At 41.0% G+C, this 25063-nt stretch overlaps 2 protein-coding genes and 1 long non-coding RNA gene across 4 annotated transcripts in view; 2 read left to right on the top strand and 1 right to left on the bottom strand.

Moving 5' to 3' along the window:
• C11H8orf48 (chromosome 11 C8orf48 homolog) overlaps nt 1-13233 on the top strand; it is a 32661-nt gene extending 19428 nt beyond the window's left edge. For both annotated transcript variants that reach the window (XM_064518078.1, XM_064518079.1), the window contains exon 8: nt 10702-13233. In XM_064518078.1, coding sequence (XP_064374148.1) covers nt 10702-10718 — 17 coding nt within the window. In that variant the 3' untranslated portion in view covers nt 10719-13233. The remainder of the gene's footprint in view (nt 1-10701) is intronic.
• Nucleotides 445-16033, bottom strand: LOC112982820 (uncharacterized). Its single transcript, XR_003259066.2, has 2 exons — nt 15708-16033; nt 445-4036 (listed from the first exon to the last, which is right to left on the bottom strand). It is a non-coding gene; the product is annotated as an uncharacterized LOC112982820 (long non-coding RNA).
• LOC112982762 (uncharacterized) overlaps nt 10735-25063 on the top strand; it is an 89491-nt gene continuing 75162 nt past the window's right edge. The window contains exon 1 of the mRNA XM_064518080.1: nt 10735-10777. The gene's annotated coding sequence lies outside the window, so the exon portion shown is untranslated. The remainder of the gene's footprint in view (nt 10778-25063) is intronic.

Genomic DNA, 25063 nt, shown 5'->3' with positions numbered 1-25063 from the left:
TCTGAGTGTTTGTTTTCTGTTTTCTTGTAGCAGCTATTAGGGATGTACAACAGAATGAATGATCTCAGTCTCTAAATAATTTATTTTGTAATCCTGCAGTGTTTGAGACTAGCGATCCAAAAATTCTGACTTGGAGAAAAAAAATGTAGATCATGTCCCTTCCTTTTTCTTCTCACAGGAGCTTCCCCTTCCCCTGTCTTCCCCAGTGGTAGATTTTGTTTTCATCCAAAGAAGCGCTGTAAAACTATGATCAAGAAATATTTATTAATCTGCTCCCTTGCTTGTGCTTGCTGGGGCATGAAAGGAGCAAGGTGGATCAAGGGTGATTCATATGGTAAGCAACTGTAGTACTGAATCAAATTAATCCACCTATTGTTAAAAGTACTTTGGAGCTTTTCCTTTCTAGCTTTCATTCTAGACATAGTCACTATTTAATCTTCTGAATGATTTGCGATGTATTAGAGTTTATTGCTCTGAGCTCTGCACAAATACAGAAGGGTTTTTCATATATACATTGTTTAAATTACATGTACACTGAGAACAGGTTTGGTGATGTTATACTTTATTATTGACCGTTTGGAGAAAATTATATTCCTCAAATTACCATTAAAATCAGTTTCCCATGGACTGTGGCAGTATAATTTCTGCTTTCGCTTGCCCCGGCTTTCTCTATGGAAGCAGTTAACCTGGCTTCCAGACTCAATCTTGTTTCTAGCCACCTGTTATGACGCTGGAATTTGTGTTTCTTTCTGCCCTAGGATAAACTTCCATCTCATTCAGAATAGGTTACTAGCATGTGTTTGAATGAGAGTGATGCTTTATCACAATTAACTTGCCTGGTTATGAACTGGGCACAAAGATGAACATGTCTGGATAACCAGTTTCCAAACACCAGTGAAGTACATAATTCTCCCTGGTCCAGTAATCCTTGTAACAATCTTGAATCTTTCCTCTGAAGCCTCACTAGGAGAGTGAGGTGCTCGAGGCTCCCTTGGGGCCACTGCCTTTTCATAAATCCCTTTCCCAACCATAGTTTTATTGTGGCCAAAAAAAAAAAAAGAAAATTTACTACAGCCAATTTGATCAACTTCCAAGAAGTGGAGCTGAACCCATTTATGCTTCCTGAGATCTTGACAAAAGCTTTGAACTAGTGGCACTGAGGATGCAGTTTTCCTGCTGGAAGCAGGGATGGTGCCCCCCTGTGAAGCTGTTAGCTGACAGCGCCCAGGTTCTTCTTCAGTGCAAATCTGAACTGTTGATTTCAGTGCAATGATTCTGAATCATATATGCAGGTACCAGCAATACTGGAATGCTTCTGGCTATGTATTTCTTAAAGCATTTTGAAATATACTTGCATTCTACAAATTGTAACTTTTTTACTACTCAGTATGATTTTCAAAGATGACGTTTTGTCTCCACTCAATAAAAACTAACCTAGATGCTATACTATGTGCATAGTGTTACTGCATGCAACAGAGGTGCTGTTCTAAATGCAACTTTTTTTTTAGAGAGAGAAAAAACTTTAAATTTTGTGAATACCTGTATTAATCTTATGAACACTACATTTGCATTGTTTGTATTCAACTGGCAAACTGTTCCTTTTTCCAGCACAACTGTGACTCTGGAGATCTTTGCCTGAACAAACAGCAACATGATCTATATGGGGGCAGGCTGGGAAATGAGGGGGGAGTGTATCCCTTTTGTCAGTAAGGTAGCAGGTCCTTTATCTTTCAAATTGCCTATAGAGTTGATCAGGGGAACTTAGAAAAACCATTATCCAGCTTTTGGGCATGGATATTCATAGCTTATTTATTTATTTTGTAATAAAATAGTACTGTTTGTTCTCACATAGAATAGTGTGTATGATTCATAAATATGTTGTAAAATATATTTATAGCATGTAACAGAGTCCTTTAGAATATTCTGCGAAAATTCATATTTTTAGTTCATAGCACTTTAAGAACATTTAGATCCTTCATTTTCTTGACACTTTTAAATAGAACATTTTTTTTGCCTACAGAAGTAAGTTTACACCATCATCACAGTATTATAGCTTGTTTAAAAATACATACAGCTTTAATGGTAGTTGCAAGCAAGCTATATACTTGAGCAGGGTTTTGTTTGTAAATTTACATGTTTTCTACTTTTCAAACAATTACTTATATTAATATTGCAGCCAACACTTTGTTAGAAAATATTACGTATATATGCTACACACAATTGAGCTGTCATTTTTCTATGACATAATAATACAGGCTATGAAAATAGAAACACACCATTGTATGGTTGGTTAAAAATAATTACAAGCCAAGTTAAAAAGGTGTATTAGGCTTGCTCTTCCCTTTAACTTAGGTCCCATTCTGTGTCGTTGAATGTCCTTAATCCACTTACAGTGGGAATGCCACTAGCACCTCTCAGCACTGAACCTTATGCAAGAGAAGCATTGACTTACAACCTGTTAGCAAATTTAGAGCTTGATCCTGCATGATTGAGCTGTTGCTGAAGACATGAGTTCTTCAGCTAAAGGCTTGCAGGGTCAGGCTACTACTTGCTGAAACTCTGTGAATCTGATTTACGTAGGACTCCAGTTGCATTTCAAAATCTTCGGACGGGTAATTGGATTAGTGCGAGACAACATAGCTCCATTGGTTATCATCATCTGTGTTGGTCTGCACTCATCAAAATGTGACCCTTTGCCTTCCACAGATCAGTGGATTTTTGAAAGAGCTGGAGCAACAGATTTTAGGTTACTGTTCTAGTAATACAGTAAAGATTAAAAATACATGGTTGTGTTGATTTTTTACCTTGCACAAATGAGACTGAATATATATATATATATATATATATATAATATATATGTATAATAAAGCTGTAGGAAATCTCCAAACTGCTAACACCTCTTATAAATGAGATAAAACAAGATATATTTGTTTGGGAATTTCATAGTTGCCATTCTTTTATTATTTTCATTTTCCAGCAATGCAAGGCTGTTCCATGTTGGATCCATTTTTTATGAAACAAGTCCAGACGTGCTTTGAAAAATGCTCTTTTCATGGTCTTTCTGATACTCCTCTTGTGCTTTCTGCAGTTTTTTACCTCTTAGTTTCCACTTGTGAAAACAGTAGGTTAGTAGGGATGTCATTATCAAAGAGAAAATAATAATCAGCACTATTATCAGTGCAATAGTAGATGAGAGGGACCCCTCTAGCTGCTTAGTTTCCATGTCTCTTGTTGTGTTTAGTTTAGTAAAGTTTTCATATTCTGTTGAGGCCAAAAGTGCGGGTACAGGAACTTCTTTGAATTTGGGCCTCATTGGGATTCAGTAGTGGTTCTCACTCGGTCAAAACTTTGGAAGAAGCAAGAGCTGCGATTCCCTTGTCACCCGTGTCATTCATAAGACAGTGTTTCCCTGGGTGCTCCAGGCATAGAGGAGGCTCAGCAGCTTTGTTCGTTTATGAAGCCATGCAGCATAGGAATAACAGGATGTGTCACAAAGTTTACAATGCAGGTCATCTATATCCAAACAGCGTGTAAGCCAGAAACTCGTGTGTACTGTTGCCCTCTCTATCTAGAGGGGAAAAAGCTGCTTAGCTGACTGCCGGTTTGATTCTTTGTTTTCTTGAGCAGATAATTGAAGAAAATGAAATCAATTTTCCAGGAACATTGTGGTGGCAGGGCTCATCCTCAGGCTTAAAACAAAAGTGAGCACTGCAATAAGTGCAGTTTATATCTTATGAATTTGTTCAGTGAGAGTTTTTTCCTCCCTCAAGTATTCCCAAAAGAGAGTGAAATCAAAGGCAGATTTTTTACCGAGGGGCAGGTTTGGTTTTGCTAACATCATAGGCATTAACAAAATCAGCTACAAAACAGGATCTCTCATTTTAATGAAGGGTTTTTATTTTCCCCTCTTCTTTGATACTTGCTCTCAGACTTGGCTTGTCTGGAGAAGATTTTGGTTTGGGGTTTTTGTTCTTGTTATGCTGGAGTTTAGGAGACGTCCTCACTGATTTGCAAAGCTGGAGTCTGGAAAAATGACCTAGGTGAAAAATAACACAGGATTATTTAAGAGGTGAGGTTCCCTTAAGGCATGTGAGCCTTAGAATATAAAAAACTTATGCTTTTATAATTCTGAGAGAATTCCAAATACATTTATGTCATTTGGTATTGATATGCTCTGTATATGCTTCATGTGACAAATCCTGCAAGATTTGCTTGTCTGAGCAGTTCTGCTGAAGTTAAAAGAGCTGGTCCTGGGAAGGAGGAGAGCTGGCGTGAGGAGGGGTTTGCATCATCTGCCCCCCGGATGTCATCTTGGAGTTAGATGTTGTGAGGAACAAGGCTGGGCTGTTCTTGGTGGTTCCTGCTTAGAGTCAGGACAATAGGATTCGGCCCCAGGATTTTTTAATTTCAGGAGCTTTAAACATTTTTAGAGCTATTTATTTCAAATAACAGATTGCTCCAAACCCCCTCCACCCTACTCCCAAATGCTTTGAGGCCAAAATTAGGTTTCAGAGATCTTGCAGCATAGCCGCTTGTTCTGAGATGCTCTGTTTAATAGGATGCAACTGTAGTTTATCCTTCTTATGGAAATCTGTGGTTCATCCCACTCAGGCTAGCAGAGAATTGAGGGTCTCTTTTACTAATTAACAGCACTTCCAAACCATTCTTGTTTGTAATAAAGACTGTTTACTCTAGATTAGCATTCTGTTGATGTTAAAAGGATGTAAATGAGCAGTTCTTGCCAGTTTGAAACAATATGTTCACGTAGTCAAAAATAAATGTTGATTTTTAAACTTTAAAAAGCTAGATTTTACTGTAGTTTAGGACAAAAATGTGTTTATAAAGCTGGTCGAAAGTTTATTTCGTACAAGAATAGATCGAGTGCAACACACCACATCTTTGATAGATGTCAACATGTTGCACTACTAGCAGGGGGCATATTGGGAGGTTATGAGCAATAGAATCTTTTAATCCTTAGCTGAGTTTTCAGCAGCTTTCTCAAGTAGCCTAAGAAAAGAAACTGGAATAAAAATATTTTATGTTAACTAACTGCCCTTCTGACTTATGGAGTGGCTAAGTGTCCGCCACCCATGTGAAAGTCCAGGAGGGTGGAATGTCTCAGCACTTCTGAAAATCAGATCTTATCATAGTTGCCTGAAACTGTGTCTCATCTCATCTGTATCCACACCTATCAGATTCCTATGAGGAAGATGGAAAATCAGATCTTATCATACTTGCCTGAAACTGTATCTCATCTCATTTGTATCCACACCTATCAGATTCCTATGGGGAAGGTATAAAATCATTAGGCACTGTACTGTAGCTACTGTACAGTACTGTTCCAAGAAGATAAGTGGAGGTTATTTGTAACTCCATTTCACAACCAGTTCAGGTGGGCATATTTTCGAAAACAAAATAGGAATGCTTTTAAAATCTAAGTCTCCAAGATATTGCTTGTGCTGAAACTGCATTTTAGGGAGTAAGAGGGAGACTGCTTTTATGGATAAATCCCTGCCCTACAAAACAGGATGTCTGAGGGTTCAGTTCATGGCTCTGCCACAGACTTTCTGAATGACTGACCAAACTGCTCAGTAGTATGGGTAATATGGTAGTGCTGCCAACCTTTTTATAGTCTGCCTTGCTCAAAAGCAAGGGCAAAGCATGCTTCTTGCTGTTTTCTGGTACTGCTATGTTCTTCATCCAGAGAGGGCTCTACTGACATTCAAAGCCTTTAGACTCTGCAATAATGGTGTGTTGTAGAACAGAAAACCAGAAGAAAGGAAAGCTAAGCTCTCCAATCCATTCAGTCCATTGCTGCACTTTCCATCATATATGTAGGAACCAAAAAGAGATGGGAGGTGGGAGTCCTTTCAAGCCAACACAGAAGAATCACACTGCCTAAACTGTGTCTGAGCTCAATAACTTGCTATTCCAAAATTGTCATCTGATTTGAACAATGATGGAAAAACAGTCATAGTCTCTATGTCTAATATCTCATATCTTCTCTAAGACCCTGCAGATACAAGAGGGTCCTTAATCCCCAACTGTACTGAAAGAGAGGCAGCCAGAGTCTGTGCTTATCTGTCTGGGAAATGGAGACTCCCATGATGGTGAAGGCTTGAAGCTTGTGACTTCTGGCAGTGGGACAAAGGCTCCTGCTCTGCCTGCGGATCTGCAACTACAGAATAGCTTTGGTGCCCTGGTAGGAGATGAGAGGCAGGAAGCTCTGTGTGACAAAGCATCAGAGCCAGCTGAGCCTGAATTATGCAGGAGCACCAGGAGGAAGCAGTGAGAGACAGGATTGGGAGACTCCCTCCTGTGGAGGACAGAGGCCCTCATCTGCTGACCTGACTTGCTGTCTGGGGAGGTTTTCTGCTTGCTGGGGACTCAGATCCAGGAGATGTGTAGAGACTACTGAGGCTTGTCCGGCCCTCATACTTACCCTCTACTGCTCTTCTGTGTAGGCACAAACGATACTGCCCAGGGAAACCTGGAGCATATCAAGAGTGACTACATGGCCCTGGGGGTGAGGGTCATGGGCATGGGGTGCCATGTGTTTTTTTTCTTGATCCTACGGGTAAGGGGAAAGGGCTTGAAGAGGAATGGATGGATCCTGCAAATCAACAACTGGTCACACAGCTGGGTGTAGGCAACAGTTTTTTGTTTCGTTTTGTTTTGTTTTTTACTGCCATGGGACCCTCTTTGAGGATTGAGGACTACTAGGGAGAGCCAGGATCCACCTGATCAAGTGGGACAAAGGCACCTTTGCCAGCAGGCTGGTCAACCTGGTGAGGAGAGCTTTGAACTAGGAACTACATGGGAGCGAGATGATGAGCCACAAACAAGTGAGGAATTGGTGGACTGGGTTGGCAAGGTTGCCAGCTGGCACCTGCGTTGCCTCAAGTGTGTGCACACAAATAAGCAAGTGCCAAGAAGACAGCTTCATGAGAGAATCTCATACTTTTTCTGTGAAATCAGGACAACTGGGTGCCCATCTGAAATACATGTACTTTGATGAACACAGCATGGGGAACAAACAGGAGGAGTTAGAGGTCTGCATGCTGTTGCAGGGCTATGATCTCACTGGAATCAGAGATGTGGTGGGATACCTCACGTGACTGTGCCGTTGTGGATGGATACAGGTCCTTAGGAAGAACAGACCCAGAAGGCGAGGAGGAGGAGTTACCCTTTATGTAAGTGAGCAGTGGGAATGTATGGAGCTCTGCCTAGAGATGAGTGTAGAGTCAGCTGAAAGTTTATAGAGTAGGACTGGAGGGCAGATCAGTATAGGTGGTGGTGTGGTGGATGTCTGTTACAGACCACCTGATCAAGAAGAATTAGTTGAAGCCTTCCTCAGACAAGAGGAGGGAGCCTCATGTTCACAGGCCCGGATCTTTATGGGGGCTTTAACCATGCCATATCTGCTAGAAGGGCAACACACCAGGGCACAAGCAATTCAGGTTTCTGGAGTGCATTGATAGTAATTTCCTGACACAGGTGATTGAGGAGCTGATGAGGGGAGGTGCTCTGCTGGACCTCCTGCTTACAGACAAGGAAGAGTGGTTGGAGATATTAAGGTCAGGGACAGCCTTGGCTGCAGTGACCACGAGGTGGTAGAGTTCAGGATCCTGAGAGGAGGGAACAAGGCAAAAAGCAAGATTACAACCCTGGGCTTCAGGAGAGCAGATTTGGGCCTGTTCAGGGACCTGCTTGGAAGAATCTCGTGGAGGACAGTCCTGGAGAGAATAAAGGTCCAGGAGACCTGTTGATTTTCAGGGATCACGTCCTCTAAACTCAAGAATTGTCCATCCTGATGTGCAGGAAATCAAGCGAAGGTGGCAGGAGGCCTGAACGAGGTGCTCCTGAAAAAACTCAAACATAAAAAGGTAGCATACAAGAGGTGGAAGCATGGACAGGTGACGCAGGAGGAATATAGAGACCCTGTCCAAGCATGCAGGGTGGGGTTAGAAAGCCAAAGACCATCTGGAATAGAATCTAGAAAGGAATGTAAAGGGTAACAAGAAAGACTTTTACAGTAGTATCAGGAAAGAAAGACTAGGGAAAACGTGGGCCTGCTGCTGAACGGGGCACGAGTCCTGGTGACAAAGGACCTGGAATATGTCAAGGCATTCAGTGCCTTCTTCAGTGTGGTCTTTACTGGTAAGATTTGCCTGTAGCAATTCCAGGTCCCTGAGACAAGTGGGAAAGCTTAGAGCAATGAAGATTTTCCCTTGGTACAGGAGGATCAAGTTGGGGAATATTTAAACAAAGTGAACATACACAAATCTGTGGGACCCGATGGGAAGCACCTGCAAGAGCTGAGGGAGCTGGGCAATATCTTTGCAAGGCAACTCTTGATAATTTTTGAAAGGTCATGATGTTTGGGAGAAGTTCCTGAGGACTGGAAGTAAACAAATGTCACTCCTGTCTTCAAGAAGGGCAAGAAGGATCTGGGGACCTACAGTACAGTCAGCCTCACCTCAGACCCTGGGAAGATGATGGAGCAAATCCTCCTGGAAACCATTTCTAAACATATTAAGGACAAAAAGGTATTTGGGGATAGTCACCATGTATTTACTGAGGGGGAAAATACGCTTGACCAACCTGATAGCCTTCTGTGATGAAATGACTAGCCTGGGAATGAAGGAAGAGCAATGGAAGTTGTTTATCTTGACTTTGGTGAGGCTTTTGACACCATCTCCCTTTAACATTCTCATAGACCAACTGCTGAAGTATGGACTAGATTAATGGACAGTGAGGTGGACTGAAAACTGGCTGAACTGCTGGGCTCAAAGTCTTGTGATCAGCAGCACAAAGTCTAGCTGGAGGCCAGTTACTAATGGAGTACCCCAGGGATCAATACTGTGGTCAGAGCTGTTTATCGTCTTCGTTAATGACCTAGGTGATGGGACAGAGTGCTCCCTCAGCAATTTTGCAGATAATATGAAATTGGGAGGAGTGGCTGATACACCAGATGGTTGTGCTGCCATTCAGAGGGACCATTGGAGAGATGGACAGAGAAGAACCTCATGAAGTTCAACAAAGGGAAGTGGCTGATACACCAGATGGTTGTGCTGCCATTCAGAGGGACCATTGGAGAGATGGACAGAGAAGAACCTCATGAAGTTCAACAAAGGGAAGTACAAAGTCCTGCACCTGAGGAGAAATAACCTCACGCATCAGTATAGGCTGGGGGCTGACTGGCTGGAAAGCAGCTTTGCAGAAAAGCACCTGTGGCTCCTGGCAGACAACAAGCTGAACATAAGCTGGCAATGCATCCTTTCAGTGAAGAAGGCCAGCGGCATCCTGGGCTTTATTAGAAAGCGCGTATCTAGCAGGTCGAGGGAGGGAATTATTCCCCTCTGCTCAGCACTGCTGAGACCACAGTAGCAGTAAAGGAAAAAGTCATTGTATCAGCTCACACTGCAATGTCCTACTGATATTTTAGTTTCTGAGAAAGAGTTGGACTTTATGCTTAAATTTAGCTAAGTCTTTTCATATCATCTTTAATCGTTGTATTAACTGCACACTCATGCACACACAAAGTATACCTTTCAAGTTGAGTCAGAGTTCAGTTACTGAAGTCTCAATGTCAACCCATTCTCAGGAGGAAACTTTCCATTAGAAAAAACAAAAACATCCTTCAATATCCATGCCCTAATTTAATTTAAACAGTAGAGAATAAATTATTCTTACATTGTTTGGTTGTTTTTGTGTGAGTCATAAGTCTTCAGTGTATTTTATCTGAGCATTATGAACATGTGAACTAGTATCTCAGGAATACACACATTTAATTCCCATTAACTTTTAATAAATATATTAGACAGAATGGTTCAGGTATTTACAAAAATAATTTGAGTGATGTTTGGTCTGGAAATACTGATTTGTTAGAATAAACTTTGCATGAAAGCATATTAATATATTGGGAAGCTCAAGACATTTCTCAACTTTTTTATGAAATTGTTGTAATGTTTGGTACTTATATAAGAGCAGGCTATTCACATAAGACGTGTCCTCATCTAGAGATGTGTTTTGCTACTCTGGCTCGTATTTTGGCATCTTTCTGTATTAGCAAGCTAATGCATGAAGGAAAGCTTAACTTAGTATAAGCTGTTGGGGACCAAATCTGCTCCTTGTTTTATAATGTCCTTAGGACAGGCATTGTCTTTTCTTTTTTTTCTCCAAGTTTGACCTCTGTGCCTCTAAATAGAGTACTCCGGCAAAATAGAGACAAATGGATTTTTGAGTTTTTGTCTGAGTTTTGAGGGTATAAAAGAAGAGAAAGTTTGATACAATTTACATGAGAGGAACAAAGAAAGCTCCAAAATGTACAGTAAGAAGAATTAGTGTCTCAAAACAGATTAATTGAGATTAATTGATTATTGGCATATGATCAAATGCTGAATTACTGGAAAGAAGTAAGAATGTTAATGAACAGCTCCTTGACTTCATTGAGACCCCTACCTTTTTATAAAAACTACAAGCAAAACTGGCCTACTGTATTTTTGTGACTTAGTGATGATAACATTAAGGTTAGTATTAAAAAGAATAATGACGACTTGTACTGAATCCTTAAAAAAACAAATGCTGGGTAAAGGACTGGGCTTATCTAGAGTTTTAGTTGCCCTGTTTTTTTCTTTTTCTTTTCTTTTCTTTTTTTTTTTTGCTAGGATAACACTGTTTTCTGGTTCTTTGTTTCAGTTAAAGGAAGGGACTGAGTTCTGTGAATGTCTGAAATCTCCAGCTTCATTGGAAGGATGAGGGCCAGAAATCACAGGTTAGGTACTGCAGTTTTATTGTTTTAATCTGGAGTTCATTGTACGTACACTGCCTTTAGGTCAACTCGCACTTCCCTTCTTTGACTTCCTGATTTTGTCCATTGAGGAGGAATGGTTGCCAGAAACATATAAAGCAGCAGCGAGCAAGAAAATTATATGTATGATACTGCTTTCAAGTGAACACAAAACCATGTTTTCAAAGTAAAGACCACTGGCTTGAAACTATAATCCTACTCCTTGTGAATCAATATCAAAAATCCCTTTGATTTCAGTAGGAGGAGAATCCTTGCTATCTAGCTTGTGCGTGTCTCTTTTATGTATTCACACAGACTTGTACACACACTGCATTTTCAAATCAAATGTAAAATTACTTCTAGCATTGATACCATCTTAAATATGTATTGGCTTCTTAATACAGTTCCAGGCTTGCTTTCTGCCTTCAGCTTGCTTATAAATTTCCCTGATGCCTTTTAAATGCCTCTTCCATGTTTGTTGCAATTGGAGAAGAATGTGCCTACTTCTTCTACATTTGCATCTTTTTGATGTAGACATCTGTATGAAATGTAGCTATCATGTTGTAAACCTGATATGTAAATGATTCTTTTCTCCTCCTCTAGAGCTAGTGTAGTAAGACATCTACTAATACACTTGCTCACAAAATTGCAGATGAAAGCCAGAGTGGGTGTGAGAGCAAGAGAAAGCGGGGACAAGGAGGAGGGAGGGAAAGGGGGAAGGAATGGGGAAAGGAGAGAAGAGAGAAAAGAATTCAAGAAGCACATAGTGAGGTGTGTCAGTCTCACTACCTGTTTTTCATGGTATCTTCTATAAACTTGTGTAAGGCCGAACAGCCAGATTTTAAGGGTATTTCAAAGATGCAGATAGGACCAACACAGCCATTTTCAAAAATGCCTGTACGTGCTACAGACAGATCTGTCTTAATCTTTGGCTGCTTAAAATACTTTTGGGAATCTTAAGATTCCCAAATTGCAAAGTGCTAATGAGCTTTCAGCTGAGAGCCAGCTAGGCTTCATCCTTCTCAGTCGGCTGTGTGTACTTTGAAAGTATTAAATAGTAAACATTTGGGTATTACACAATGGCAGTGTCCCTCAAATATTTTTGTAATGTCAACAGGTTTGTAGGTGTTAAACTTGGCAGATTTATCTGAGAAGCCCTAAAATCAAATGACTTGTTTTTACCTTTGCCTTCCTAATTGTTAACCTCAAATAAAAACATCTGGTCTATATTATATTTTTTACACTTAATCATACCTTAGAAACTTAATTTGTCTATAATCCTTGCTATGATGTCCAATCATATAACAAGCAACTTAAATGAAGATTTAAACAAGTCAATTAGTCTTTTAGTTAAGTCTATAAAATTCAGATCTTAATCTCTCAGAATGCTTTACCTTATTTTTATCCTAATGGACCAGAAAAGTCTGCTTTTAGCAGTTGTTCAGCCTGTTCTGTCTTCATTATACTCTGGAAATACGATACGAGTTTTCTAGGCTGTCTAATGGTTTTGTTTTGAGGTTTTCTCCTCTCTTATGCAAGAGTAGGAAAAGACTGCAAGTTTTGGAATTACTTGTAGTAGCTTGTTCCAGCATTGATCAGATATGTATAAATCAACAAAAGGTCCAATTTTGTTTACGTGAAAGGAACAATATCCCGTGGTTTCCTGAATCAGGATAGGACCAGGAATATCCTGATTCTCTTAAAAACTGCAGTAGGCTCAGATAATTTTGAGGGACAGACTGAATATGACAACAGCAAGGAATTTTAGAGCAGAACCTGATGCCCCTTCTGCATTGAGAGATGCTGAGGAAAGCAGCTTCTGTTGTTTCAGGTGCGAGTTGAAGATTTTGCTTTTATGTTCCAGAACTAAGTAGTAGTAGTGGGCATGTCTGTCTGTGATTTGTGTGGACCATAAATGTAATACATGATTTCTGTGGGCTTTCAGTTTGTAGGGGAGCTATGTGGAGCTACTTCTGTTTTTTTTTAAGGTTTTAATTTAAATTAAGTAATGCCTGAAGTAAGGACAATTGAAGCAACAGATTTGTTGTTTTGTAGGCTCTCTCTGAAACTGATATTCATCCCATTGATTTTAAGGTGACTTCTCATGGCATGTTAAGAGTGATTTGATAAACACCAGCAGCTTCTTAGGCATGAATACAGCCTTCTTGTAACTGCATGTTTTGGCAAATGTTATCTTTTGTGTGTACACAGTACAAATATGTATGCAAGTTGCTGGCGCCTGTTTCCAGGAACAAGCTACAAGTAAATCATGTTATAGATTAGTGCTTGATAAATGTACCTGTGATGTGCGTTTTAATCTTCTTGTCTGTATCTTGGTGTGAAGAGAGTTGATCATCCTGATCAATGAACTCTTCGTATAACATTTTTGCAGTAGCTTTGAAATTCTATATTAAATGCTCCTAATAAATGTGCTGACTGAGGCTTATGCGTGCTGTAATAAAACATGTTAGGAAGAGACATCAAGTCGTACTCCTTTCATGTGCTCATATTTGGGGAAGTTTTTTTTTTTTTTTTTGCTTTTTAATTTGGAGAACAGTGCTACATCAAAGTGTTATTCTCTAAACATTTGAACAGACCTATTCGTTAATGATGTTCACTTTGAAATAAGCTTTGCTGCATTTTAAAAACTATGTTGAGATTTCTTTTCTCAACACATCCCACAATATTCCTTTTCTCAGAGGCTGGATCTTGCAGATAAGCCAGGGTTTGTTTTTCCTGCTACAGAAACAGTCGCATATGATCAGCTAAAAAATGTATCCCATGGAAGCTGGATCCTTTTTTCCCTTTGGAAATTGTCTTTCATGGTTGACTTTTTGCTAATTTAGTTCATATTCTTTTCCTTTTGCACCACATTCTACACAGTTCTTCCCACATCCCTTTCAAAATCAAGGGCAATTACATGCTGTGATTACAGAGGCAGCCTATGAACTTTTCCATTTGTCTATGTTTTAGATGTTTTTCTGGGAAGATGCAGCTCCTGAGAAGTGCAAACAATTCCCTAGCCTCCACTGATGCTCAAAATCACTCAATGACTTTTCCATTTGCCTCCATCTAAGATCAGTTTGTCCTAATGCTCCGTATTACATTTCTTTGGGAGTCAGAACAAGTACTTACCAGTCCAGATACAAGTGATTGTTTTAATCATTCTTTTGAATTACAGGATAAATGAAAACTGAAAGCTGTTTGGAGTTGAATTCAAATGAACAAAAGAAAAACCTAAGAAGCAGAATCTTCATAAAATAAGGTCTTAAGAAAGTCGGTGTCCTTTTCATTGAATTCTCATTTTCTTTGTAGATGAGGGAATGTTTTGGTTCAGGACTAATTAGTTGTGAAAAGGAAACAAGTGAGATCTCTATTCTTATCCCTCTCCCTTTTTAAAATCCCTCCTTTCCTTTTTTCCCCTTCCCTACTGCTAGTGAGGGATGTAATTATGGATAGGATGCTTTGCAGCCTTTCTCTTGGATCTAAAATTTGCCCAGACTGAAAATCCTGCAGGGATAACTTTTTTTTTTTTTTTAACTTTCCCAAGAGCAAAAAGATTGTTTGAATATTCAGGTGTTCATCCAACTCATTTAAAAAGAAAACTCTTCTCCTTCCAGCCAGTGTGCTTGTTCCCAATGAATAGTTCCAGCCTAGGACTACAATACAGTCAGTACTCAGGGAATTTCACCTTTGAAATCGTGCAAGAAAATTAAGTTAGAGGGTGGGAGGAATCAGGGGACATAGAGGGGGAGTCATGAAGGTAATTTTAGATGCAGCTACTTTGTGCCTTTACATTTCTGGAATAAGATCGTATTTATTTCCCTGCAACATGGATTGGGGACAGTCTGGGTCTAGCTTGAGTAAGCAAGTAGTAAGCCTCCTGCCTCCCCACTGCCCTCTTCTCCTCTCTCTCAGTCTTAACGCAGAAGTACTTTGTCTTTGGCATAGGAAGAACTTGCGTGCAGTAGGCTGGTCTCTGTACCAAACCCAAGCACTAGCGTGCTGGTGTGAGAGAGGGACTTCCCTTAGGCATTGCGCCTAGCAGTGAGGGTTGGCTATCCTTTTAACTTAATTGCGTTCCAAAAAGAAAGGAAGAAGTTATGTGCAATGCATTACAGATCAATTAATACGTTAGAGAGCCGCGGGTTGGGTGGCATGTCGCCTGTGCGTTGCGTTAGCCGTGCACGCGAGGGAACGCTGCGCGTATGGCAGACCCGTTGCCTTCTCCCCGCTGCGGGATGAGGGCTGAGGGATTCCTGTAGCCGTGGTGAGACCTGCTGAGCAGGTGTGTGGAGGGAAGGGCAGGGAGGGGTGTGTTACTTCTGCGGGGGGACAAGCAGAGTGGATGCTGGAAGGGGGAGGCTTGCCGTATGAGCGTGGAGACAAGGGAAAGGGTGAGGGGTGGCGGGGTGGCGAAGATGCGCCCGGCGGGCAGCGTGGGCGCTTGGCGCACCTTGGTGCCGCGCAGAGCGGGCGCCCGGTGGCTCTGGGTACGGGAAGGCGCCGGGTGGTCGCGGCCGCTGCTGCGGGGCCGGGAAGCACACAGGGAGCCCCGGTCCGGCTGCCGCGGCGCCCGGTGCGGTGCGGTGCGGTGCGGTGACAGGCGCGCTCGGCGGTACGGCTCCGCGGCGCGGCTTCCGCAGGCGGCTCCCCCTGCTCGGGCTTTTCCCTGCCAGCCTCTCCACCCCGCGCCGGCAGCACTTCGCCAGGAATCCAACTCGTTAGGTAGGCTCCCTCTGAAAGGGGCACACGCGCCGTTTGCCCTTTGCATAGCAGGGGGAGGAAAGGCGGCTTTCCATATTTTTTTTCTTTGTTTTTTTTTTTAATTGCCACCGCCGCTGCCTCCCTCCAGCACTTCCCAATGAGCCTCCGGTTCCGCACAAAGGATTCATCATAACCATGCAGCACTCACCTTCTCCGGCCACATCTTCCTCAGCCCGCCGGGCTACTTTCACAAGGGGAGGCTGCCCGGGGGTGGCAAGGCTGAGAGCCCACGGCGAAGCCCCATCGTGGAGGTAGCCCGACACCCTGTTAAGTGCCCGCTCTCGTCCCCCTTGGTCTTCACAACCGAGAGGCAGATAGTGCTGAACAGGCGCGTTATTCGTGCTGCAGACTTGGGGAGGGTGGAATAGCTGCACACACCAGCTACCTCAGCAGCACTCTCTGATCCCAGCCAAATTTTTCAACTTTATTTAGGGGGAAGAATGGATCACATGGGGAGCTTCACCAAACTGGGAGGAGCATGTTAGTGCAGAATCAGGTCACTAACATAAAAGCCTAGGAGTTAGTCACAGACACAAAGATTAATAGTGTTAGCATAATCCAGGCATAAAAAGCAGGCTGAGACAAAGACAGGAGATGCTTATGGGAATTAAAAGCGTCTGTTTTCCTCCCTTATCTGTGTCATTAAGCAGGGTAATCTCTTGCTCTTTTTATCAGGTGAGTTTTCCTAATTGAGTAAGAAATAGAGTAGAATGTAAAATAAACGTTTTCAGCTTCCGAGTGATTTTGAGCACATTCTTCTTGGCTGTCAATCTAGGATTACTATGGGGGTGGGGGGGTAGTATCTCAAATGCTTGGTCTGTCTCCCTGTATCCTGCTTCACTGCATTGATTCAGTCCTGGATAAATAGATCCTATAGACCCGTTCCAAAACATACTCACGGCCACATAAAATAATCTAGGTTGAACAATGGTCTCTGACTGCAATCTTTAATTTTCATCTCTTACTCAGACAAAGGCAAGAAGGCTGCTGGCTGATCTCTTATTGTCCCGCTGACTGAAAAATCATCTTAGAATTAAGTTTCTACGGTGCCTTTTTCTGATCCCTGTGTTTCATTCGTTAATGGATGGCAAAGCTCCCAATAGGAGCGTCGGTAGAACAAAAGCTGACTGTGAGTGCAGAAGTGATTACGACCAGGACAGCAGCGTGGTTCTTACGACTTCTAAGATCTTTGTTTATTTAATCATCAACTACATTCAAAAAGCCTGGGATGGATTTAGGTTAGTTAGAGGCCAAAACTCGAATATGGGTGCCTAAATATGGGTACCTAAGTACATATATATCTTGTGAAGAAGTGGGCCTGACTTTTTTAGGTGCTAAGCAACTGTTCTTCTGTACTTCCATCTGCTTTTAAGTCACAGCCCACCCTCTGCCACCTTCCTCATGTCCACACTTTTTAGAAGAAATTAACTTTGAAAAGCAGGCAATATCTTATTCCTGTGTTTACAGAAGCATTTTGTACAAAAGAAGCTCCGTTCTAAAACCATGATTCAGACAAAGGGGAAATCAGATGGATGCACAATAAAGACAAGAGGTCTGATGTGTCCAATTAGTATAAAATTGTCTACAGGAGATTTTGTCTGCTATATGCCCCAAAATGACTCAGCTGGTCACCCAAGTTGCACCTGCCTACAGAGTAACTATCCTTCTTTCAGCTTGCAAAAAAATTAACCGGCTTTGGCATTTAAAAGCTGAAACAGTCAAAATGTTAATTCCTGGCATCTTCTTAATGGAGGCTTCAACTGAGCATATAAGGGGCTTGGGATTAGAAATGGTGCTGAGTTACATCACATCAGGAAAAGCAACCTTCACCTCAGTGTAGATGAAAATATGCAACTCTAAATACTTCGGTATGCAATGCAGTTCTCTGCTGCATTATTTGTGGGTGTAACTTACAGTCCTTGCTCTCAACCCTCCAGGCCTGGGGTGCAAAGGGCGAACCCGCGCCTGCTCCAGGCTCCCTGCTTACTGTGGGTCTCTTAAAGGAGTGAAGGGGAGTGCAGCCACTTAAACTTGAGGAGAGAAGAATTGCAATTGCAATTCCTTCTTTTATAGGACAAATCAATGGAGTAGCAAAAAAGCACTTTACATCTCCACTACAATACAGACATGCTGAAAAGACAGCTAGAACCTGTCCTTGTGCTTGAGCTTTGAAAACGAGGTAGCATCTCTGAACTGGTCTTGTAGAGAACCTGTTTTTTATTAGCTGGAGGATTTGCCCCATGTATAATTTTTATTTCAAGTGTGCAGAGGCCTAATTTTCCACAGAGGTGTCATCCATTCCTCTGTATGTGTAGTTTGAGATGTTTTCTTTGGTTTTATTTTTTAAGAATTTCTCTTTATTGCCAGCTAGCAATGAAAAGTAAGATAACAAGACTAAAAAAGACTGTAAAAGATCTGTTTAGTCCTTATTTACTTTTTCATCCCCAAGTTAATTTGTCCTTACTGACTGAAGGTTTCTGTCTTATCCATTCCATAAAACTTCTCTTTATATTTCTTTTTATATGTAGTTTCTTACTCGACTCTTATTTCAGCTGGGAAGGATATGTCTATCTCTACCTACCTACCTATCTATCTGTATTTATATATTTGGTTGTTTTAGTCAGTTGTGGCAATACAAATTCCTACCAGTTTGTATTAGTGAAAGAGTAGTTTTTCCTCCATTTTTATACATATATAACTTTCCGCTGCATTTTTGCCTGTGAACTCATAAATAAGCCACATTTCCTCTGAAGGAATGTTTGAAAATGCTCTAATTTATTTTTATGCTACACTGAATCTTTTTTTTTCCCAAACACTTGATCTTAATCCAGTAAGACTAATAAACTGAAGTTTCTCATACTATCAGATCTGCCACTTCCTAAATCTTCTCTATTTCATGGCTTGTAACTGGTCAGGGACTAGATCAGCCAATTTGAAGGTTATGGCTATGTCAGAGGACTATTGACCAACTACATGAACGATATTTATATGTTATAGCCCTATCTCCTCCAGAAAACCTGTCTTTTCCAGAAAATCAGTGGTTCAATAAAAACTTTGTATCATGCTTAAGCCCACAGATCCAGATCAACAGTGACATATAAATGCTCAACTCCCACTGATTTCAACAGGACTTAGACCAAAGTATCTTTGTGCTTATGGTCTCATGACAACAAATACTATTCAAAGCTCATGGAAGCCATTAGAAAGACCACAGTAAGTTCTGACAGTAATTGAAGGGATTGGAGAAGAATGAACATTTGAAACTGCTTGAGAAATTCTCCAAGCCTTGAAAAATGACCCAAAGCTTCTCTCCTAGTCTGCAGTGAAACGTTCCTTATTCATCCTTGCAAAAATCTCTGATGTCTCAGTCAGGTTGTTGACATTTCCATTGCTGCTTCTATTTTAAATGTTATCATTAGTAATTTTTTGCACTTGCAGATTGTCCTTTCTCCTAGAAATTTAAATTGTAAGCACTGGGAAATTAAATCACATCACACACCACTATACTGTAGGTACAAGATACAAAGAAAATGCTCTCAAGCTAATGTTTTCTCCTATTCTGCCTTCAATGCCTGTATTGTCAAGGTGCTGTCTCATTATGAAGAAGCTGAAACAACAAGTCCGCTAGATATAATGGGTCACCATTTTATGTTGGTACAGTGAGAAAGGAATCTCTTTCTGGCTTTGCATATTTAGAAGCTAATGGAATCCAAAAGTGAGGAGGCAAGCATTGAAAAATGAATTATTAAAAGCAAAGTTTCTCATCAAAAGCAGGCCATCAAATTCCTCTTCATTTGATAAAGTTGTAAATATTGACTGCAGGGAAGAGCCAAGATTTATTACCAAATATAATGAAATGAAAACACGTTATGTAAAAAGTTTCAGTGCTTGTGTACTACCCTTCTTCTCTTCAATCCTACCGAGAAAGTTTGATTTTATTAGGCGAGATAAAATGTACTTAATCAAAAAATCAGTTAACAGTCTATTCCTGGATGAGCACACAATGTAAAAATGACTTACCCGAGCACTATTACTACATCTATCAGTATCACTAATTTTAATCGAATGTAGCCTGATCATAAAATGTGGAATGAGTTTTGAAATTTCAAAGGCATTCTTGGTTGGAGTTATCAGACTGTTCCACTAATATTGTACATGAATATCTATGAAATGATTCCCAAAGAAGACTGACAGTCTCCAAATTCTTTATTCCAGAAAGGAAGCAAGCAAGAGGGAGTATGATAGAGTATACAAAATAAATAAAATGGAGGATGTAAATTGGAAATTTCTAATTAATCAATGCCATTTTTAAGAGTAAGGAGAAATTCAGTGAAATCAAAAGGATTACAGATAATATTAATGGAAGGAAATACTTTCTTACGCAGCACATTATTCTCCCGGAGAGTCCGTTGCTACAAACTTCCACTAAGGTCGAAAGCCTTAAAGGATTCAGTAGAGGTGTCAATGTTCTTGTGGGAATGAGAGCATCCACAATTACAGGCAGTTCATTTTTATCATGGCCTCTAGTTGTAAGACAGATACTACTTGGCAGACGTAAGGAAGAAATCCTCTTTTGGGCAGGTTTCCTCTATTGTTTTCCCCCTGTAAGTGTAAAAGCATTTCTAAAAGCATTTGGAACTGACAAATATCAGCATATTGGGCTACATAGTCAACGTATCTGATCTTATGTAGTGATTTTTGTTTTCTTACCATAAGACAGTTCTGCACTGGCCTTACCGCATTATGTTGCACATTTGTAAGGTGAGAAACAAATTCTGGTCCAGCAACAGCAATGTAAATCTAGACTTTTCCGCTAAGGTTAACTCCTTCTGTGTATACATAAATTTCTATTCCTAGTGCTGGTGTCTAGAGAGTCAATGCAGGATCAAAAATCTCCTAGAAACAGCTTGAGTCAAATAATGAATGTTCTGGAAATTTGAAATATAGTAAGAACATTCTAATGCATGTAGGATAGGTACACCGTGTTTTACACCACTGTTTTGCAAAGGTCAGAACTATTAAAGAAGCTGACGTATTCTTAGAAATGACCCAGAGCAATCCCAGAATAGACGTCTGCCAGCGCCAACCTCGTCATTTCTTGGATTTTCTTTTGTTGCCTCTCTTGCCTCATGTAGAGTGCCAGTTAAATTTAAACACCAATCATGCCTCTGGACAATAACTCCCATGCATGAAATAGATGGGTTCTCTTATAAATGGACTTCCATGGACTATACATAACCTCATGTGTTTTGTATCTGCGATTCTTTCTTCCCAGTTCTGATTTGCTTTTAATATGGAAATGCAGATGCTTTCAGAGCATGACAAGGCTGTGTTCAACAGTTGGCAGAGCTAAGGTTAACCGTCTCTATCATTTTCTTTTGATAAGGGAACTAACTGCAAGAGCTGCCTGCCTTCCTGCAGAGATTGCCCAGGAGGCCAGCCAGGAAGGACAGCAGCTGGGCTCTTCTGCGGAGCGTTGCTTTCTGGGATGGGACAATAGGAAAAGGGAGTTCTGGTCAACTTGTTATGAATTCCAGTTTTCCATCTTTTTATCTTGCTTCTACCATCACAACAATATATTAGGACATGAAGTGGGGTTAACATTTTTGCTTACTCTACAGAGGAGAAGCTTGCTGAATCACTGGGATGCTCTCCAGTGGAAGGTACTGCATGCTGATGGGCACACCATGCTTTAGTGGTAGTGCTGGCTGCAGCCAGCCTGCAGGAGAGTCCAGATTTTAGAGAGTGCAAAGATGGCTGAAACCACCTTAGTTCCCTTACACTTCTACAGAGGTGTGTTTGTATTCTGGAGTAACATGTATCATTGCTTTTGAAGACTCATCTAGCTGTTCCTGCTAGATGCTTCTACCCACAGTAATCTGTGTGCCACCTTCTGAGTCCATTCTCTCTCCTCATACTTCAGAGACAGTCTGCAACCTCCTTCCTTACCACCAGAAGATCCATGTTTTCCGCTTCCCTGGGCATCCTTCCCTGGGCATCCTTCTCTGCTCTCTCTTCTATACAGATGCCAAGGGATCTGTATATCCCCTCTTCTCACTTAACTGTCATTTCCAGTAAGTCAGTGGCAGCTATTCTTACCTGCCATACCATGGGCTGCTGTGTATCCCTCATTGTACCCTGCTGTTTTCCTCATATTTATCAGAAGCAGTATGGTTCTGTACACTGATGCCTGGAGACAGACAGACAAACAAAAAATGTCATCAGTTTGAGTGCAAGACCTCATATCACCTGGGCAGTTAGCTGGTCACCTCCTCTGTTCCTGAGGATTCCTTGTGCTTTTCGCTTATGTTCTATTTCCAGTTACTTACAGATTTGCCAAATGTCTGCCAGCTATGTCTGTCTCAGTTTTTGTTGGCCCTTTCCTTCTAAAGTGTTAGTGCTTCTGTTCCTGAAGCATAGAACTGAAAGCTGATGGAGTGGTGACATTTGTCACCATGATCAGTTGTTTTCCTCTGTATTAAATTTTACCCAAGTTTCACCAAATTGTAAGTGCAAGCACAATACAAGCTATGGAAACTGTGTTAGCCCTTGCGGACACCTTACCCATATAGCCAAGTACCTGCAGATTCCATCTTCACAGACCATGTTGTGGCCTGGGTCAGAAGAGGTCTTTTATGAATTGTTACTCTGGGTTTTTGCAGGCTGGGTTATACTTGGACCTGAGGTGAGGATAGCCTGGGACTGACTCAGCAAGGAGACTGGGAGTGGGAGGAAAGAAACACTGCATTTGGTTAAGGAATATGTAGAGGGTGACTGGGTTGGGGAGCGAGTACATTCAAGGAATGTGGTTAAGCTGTGCTTTAGTGGAGGGGCATATTTAGGGAATTCAGGAGAAGAACATTTAGGGGAGGAACTGATGGGGGGGATCCGGAAGGGAAGCAGATACAGGGGTGAATCTTCTGAGACTACAAAAAGGAGTGTGGACACTGATACTGTCCAGTGAGGAAAATGGGAAACTAGGATGAAGAACCAGAAATGAAGACAGGACTGGAACAGAGAGATTTCAGCAGTGATGGAGAAGAAGGGGTCCGATCTGAGGGAAATAGATTGTCAGCTCTGAAAGCATGCCCCTCCACAAGCTGGAACAGAAGCAAAGACCCCCTGCCAATACTTTCCTGCCAGCTAACCCCAATGAAACCCATTGACAAAGAGTCTCATCACCTTCTCACACTGGTCCACACAAAGCATGTCAATATAGGGATAAACTTAGGGTATGTCATGAAAACGTTTGGCTTTTGAAACACAGTTTCACTGGTAGGAGAAGTTTGGAAGTATATACCAAACAACACTTGAAAGTGCAAGAAAAAGGAGAAGGTTCTCAGTAGAGAAGAGTATGGCTGACACTGGTTCTTCTTTCTAGCCTGACACCTGGATCCTTCGGGTCCATGGGTCTGTGTGCTTTTGCACTGCTTATTCCCTTGATAACCACATTGGTAGGTATCATTGCTAGCACAGTTAAATGCGGCCTTGGAAAACTTGAATTAGTTTCTGCCTTTACTACTGAGATCCTAAAGACAAGTTGCTTAGAATGAAACCTTTTTGAAGTATTCATTAACTGAATGTTCTTCATTTTCTGGATACTCAGTTTGAGGTGATATCTGATCTGCAAAAAGCTATATACTTAGAGCTGCAGCTGGAACTGAGTTTTCAACATTTAAAGCACCATATAATGCTAAGCACTCTACAAAAAGCATGCTTTCATTCTCTAAATTGGATATCCCGAATTAATGAATACTTTTACAGCACAGAAACTTTCTAGTCATTTTTTTCACCAGCCAGTGGAGATAAAATGAAAGTGCTGGGACAATAAATTCATCAAGAATGTCTTAGTAATGTGAACCCTAGAAAAGCCATGAATAAATTAATTGTCTGCTCTCAGAGTAGGATTTGAGTATGGTAAAGGAAAGTAGGTTAAACTAAGCAGAGATGAAATGACCTTGTTCTGTAATAAAGCATTCAGTCAGAGAGTTGTTCAACTGTTTCTGAGTAAACCCCTGTGGAGACAAGCCATCAGAAGTGGGCTACACACCAAACAACAAGAAGAAAACAAATACTGAATAGCTGCTCATTAACTGAGAATCATCCACCCTACAGACTGAATGAGGCAAGGGTCCTGTGGAAAAAATAATATTTGATCATGTAATTAAAGGCAGTAGCACACTGGGTAGCACGAGGGATTCAAATTAAGACCACATGGGCAATTCTATTTCTGGAATTTCTGAACTTTTGAGTGTTTGACTTAGCATTCTCGATAATGTTCTTTTAACTTGGAATATTGTGTGTAATATATATAAGTGTTGTTTTTAAATAAAACTGGTTTGTCTCCAAGTCATGTCATTTTCACACTGCCTGCTGTCACCATTTCTGAAGGAGAAGCAGCTGGTGTGCTAAAAGAAGTTGTGGACTTTGGAATCCTGCAAGGTTAGGAACTGAGGGGTTGGAGGGAGATATTTACACAAGATGTCATCTCTTTTTTGGCCTGCTACATCCCTCCCACTGCTTTCCCCACTGTATTTTATAGAGCAAAATGTAAACATTTGCTTTGACGTGTTTTGTGGCTCTGGTCTGGAAGTGACCCTAACAGGATCTTGGTGGGGTTCCATGACTGCGGTTTCTCAGTGGTGTCTCTATCCAATCTTCTCAATTAATAAATAGAAAGGTGGAGTTCTTCATGATTGCCAGCTGCAAACTCAGCATGGGATCTGAGAGTCAAACAGCTCTGCTGGCTCAAATGCTGCCAGCAGGAAAGACTGTAATCAGAATTTGGTTAACTGCTCTGCTCATGGTGTTTGAGCCAGAACAGAATCCAGCTCCCACTCTGGGAGCTGTGTAGGCTCCACCGTGCTAAATAAAGACAAAATGTCTAAAAAGGTGATAATTAATAAAGTGAGCAGGTACATGTCTGACTACAGGGAACAGGTCTAGTAAATAGGAAAGTGTGGCTTTTACTTATTTACTTTGAAACAAAACAAATTTTAAGACATGTCTTTAGTTACTTTAGGAAAGTGTGATCTTACAGGAGTTTTGTTTGGTGTATTCATAGTTAGACGGAGTGTAAATGAAAACTGATGAGTTTCTCTTACTCTTTCTCATAATTGTGATACGAAAGAAAAGGCTGTATGTTTGTAACTCTGAGAAAGACCATTAGATATATTGTCGTAGTAAGACAAAAATTAGTGAGGAGGGTTTGAAGTTTTAACTGTTTAGTCCTATTGATGAATCTCCCATTTCATGCTCATTGGGTGTGCAGTGTGTGCCGTGGTTGAGAGCTCATCCAGGATTGCTCTTAGCAGAGAAATATAAGTTGATTATGAGCAGTAAGGGTCAGGAAGAAAGGTCTTGCCCAACACATAACACTGTCCATCTAGCTAAATATGTTGGATTAAAGGTTTATCTTCCTCTAGTATGGTTTTCATCATCTACAATGCCATATCCTGAAAACTTTTAACCAACTTTTAGACCAGTCAAGATTGTGGTGATATC

The sequence above is a fragment of the Dromaius novaehollandiae genome, chromosome 11 (assembly GCF_036370855.1).
Source record: "Dromaius novaehollandiae isolate bDroNov1 chromosome 11, bDroNov1.hap1, whole genome shotgun sequence".
Lineage (NCBI taxonomy): Eukaryota > Metazoa > Chordata > Aves > Casuariiformes > Dromaiidae > Dromaius > Dromaius novaehollandiae.
The sequence above is the reverse complement of the archived record's forward strand: the minus strand, read 5'-3'. Positions and strand labels throughout refer to the sequence as shown.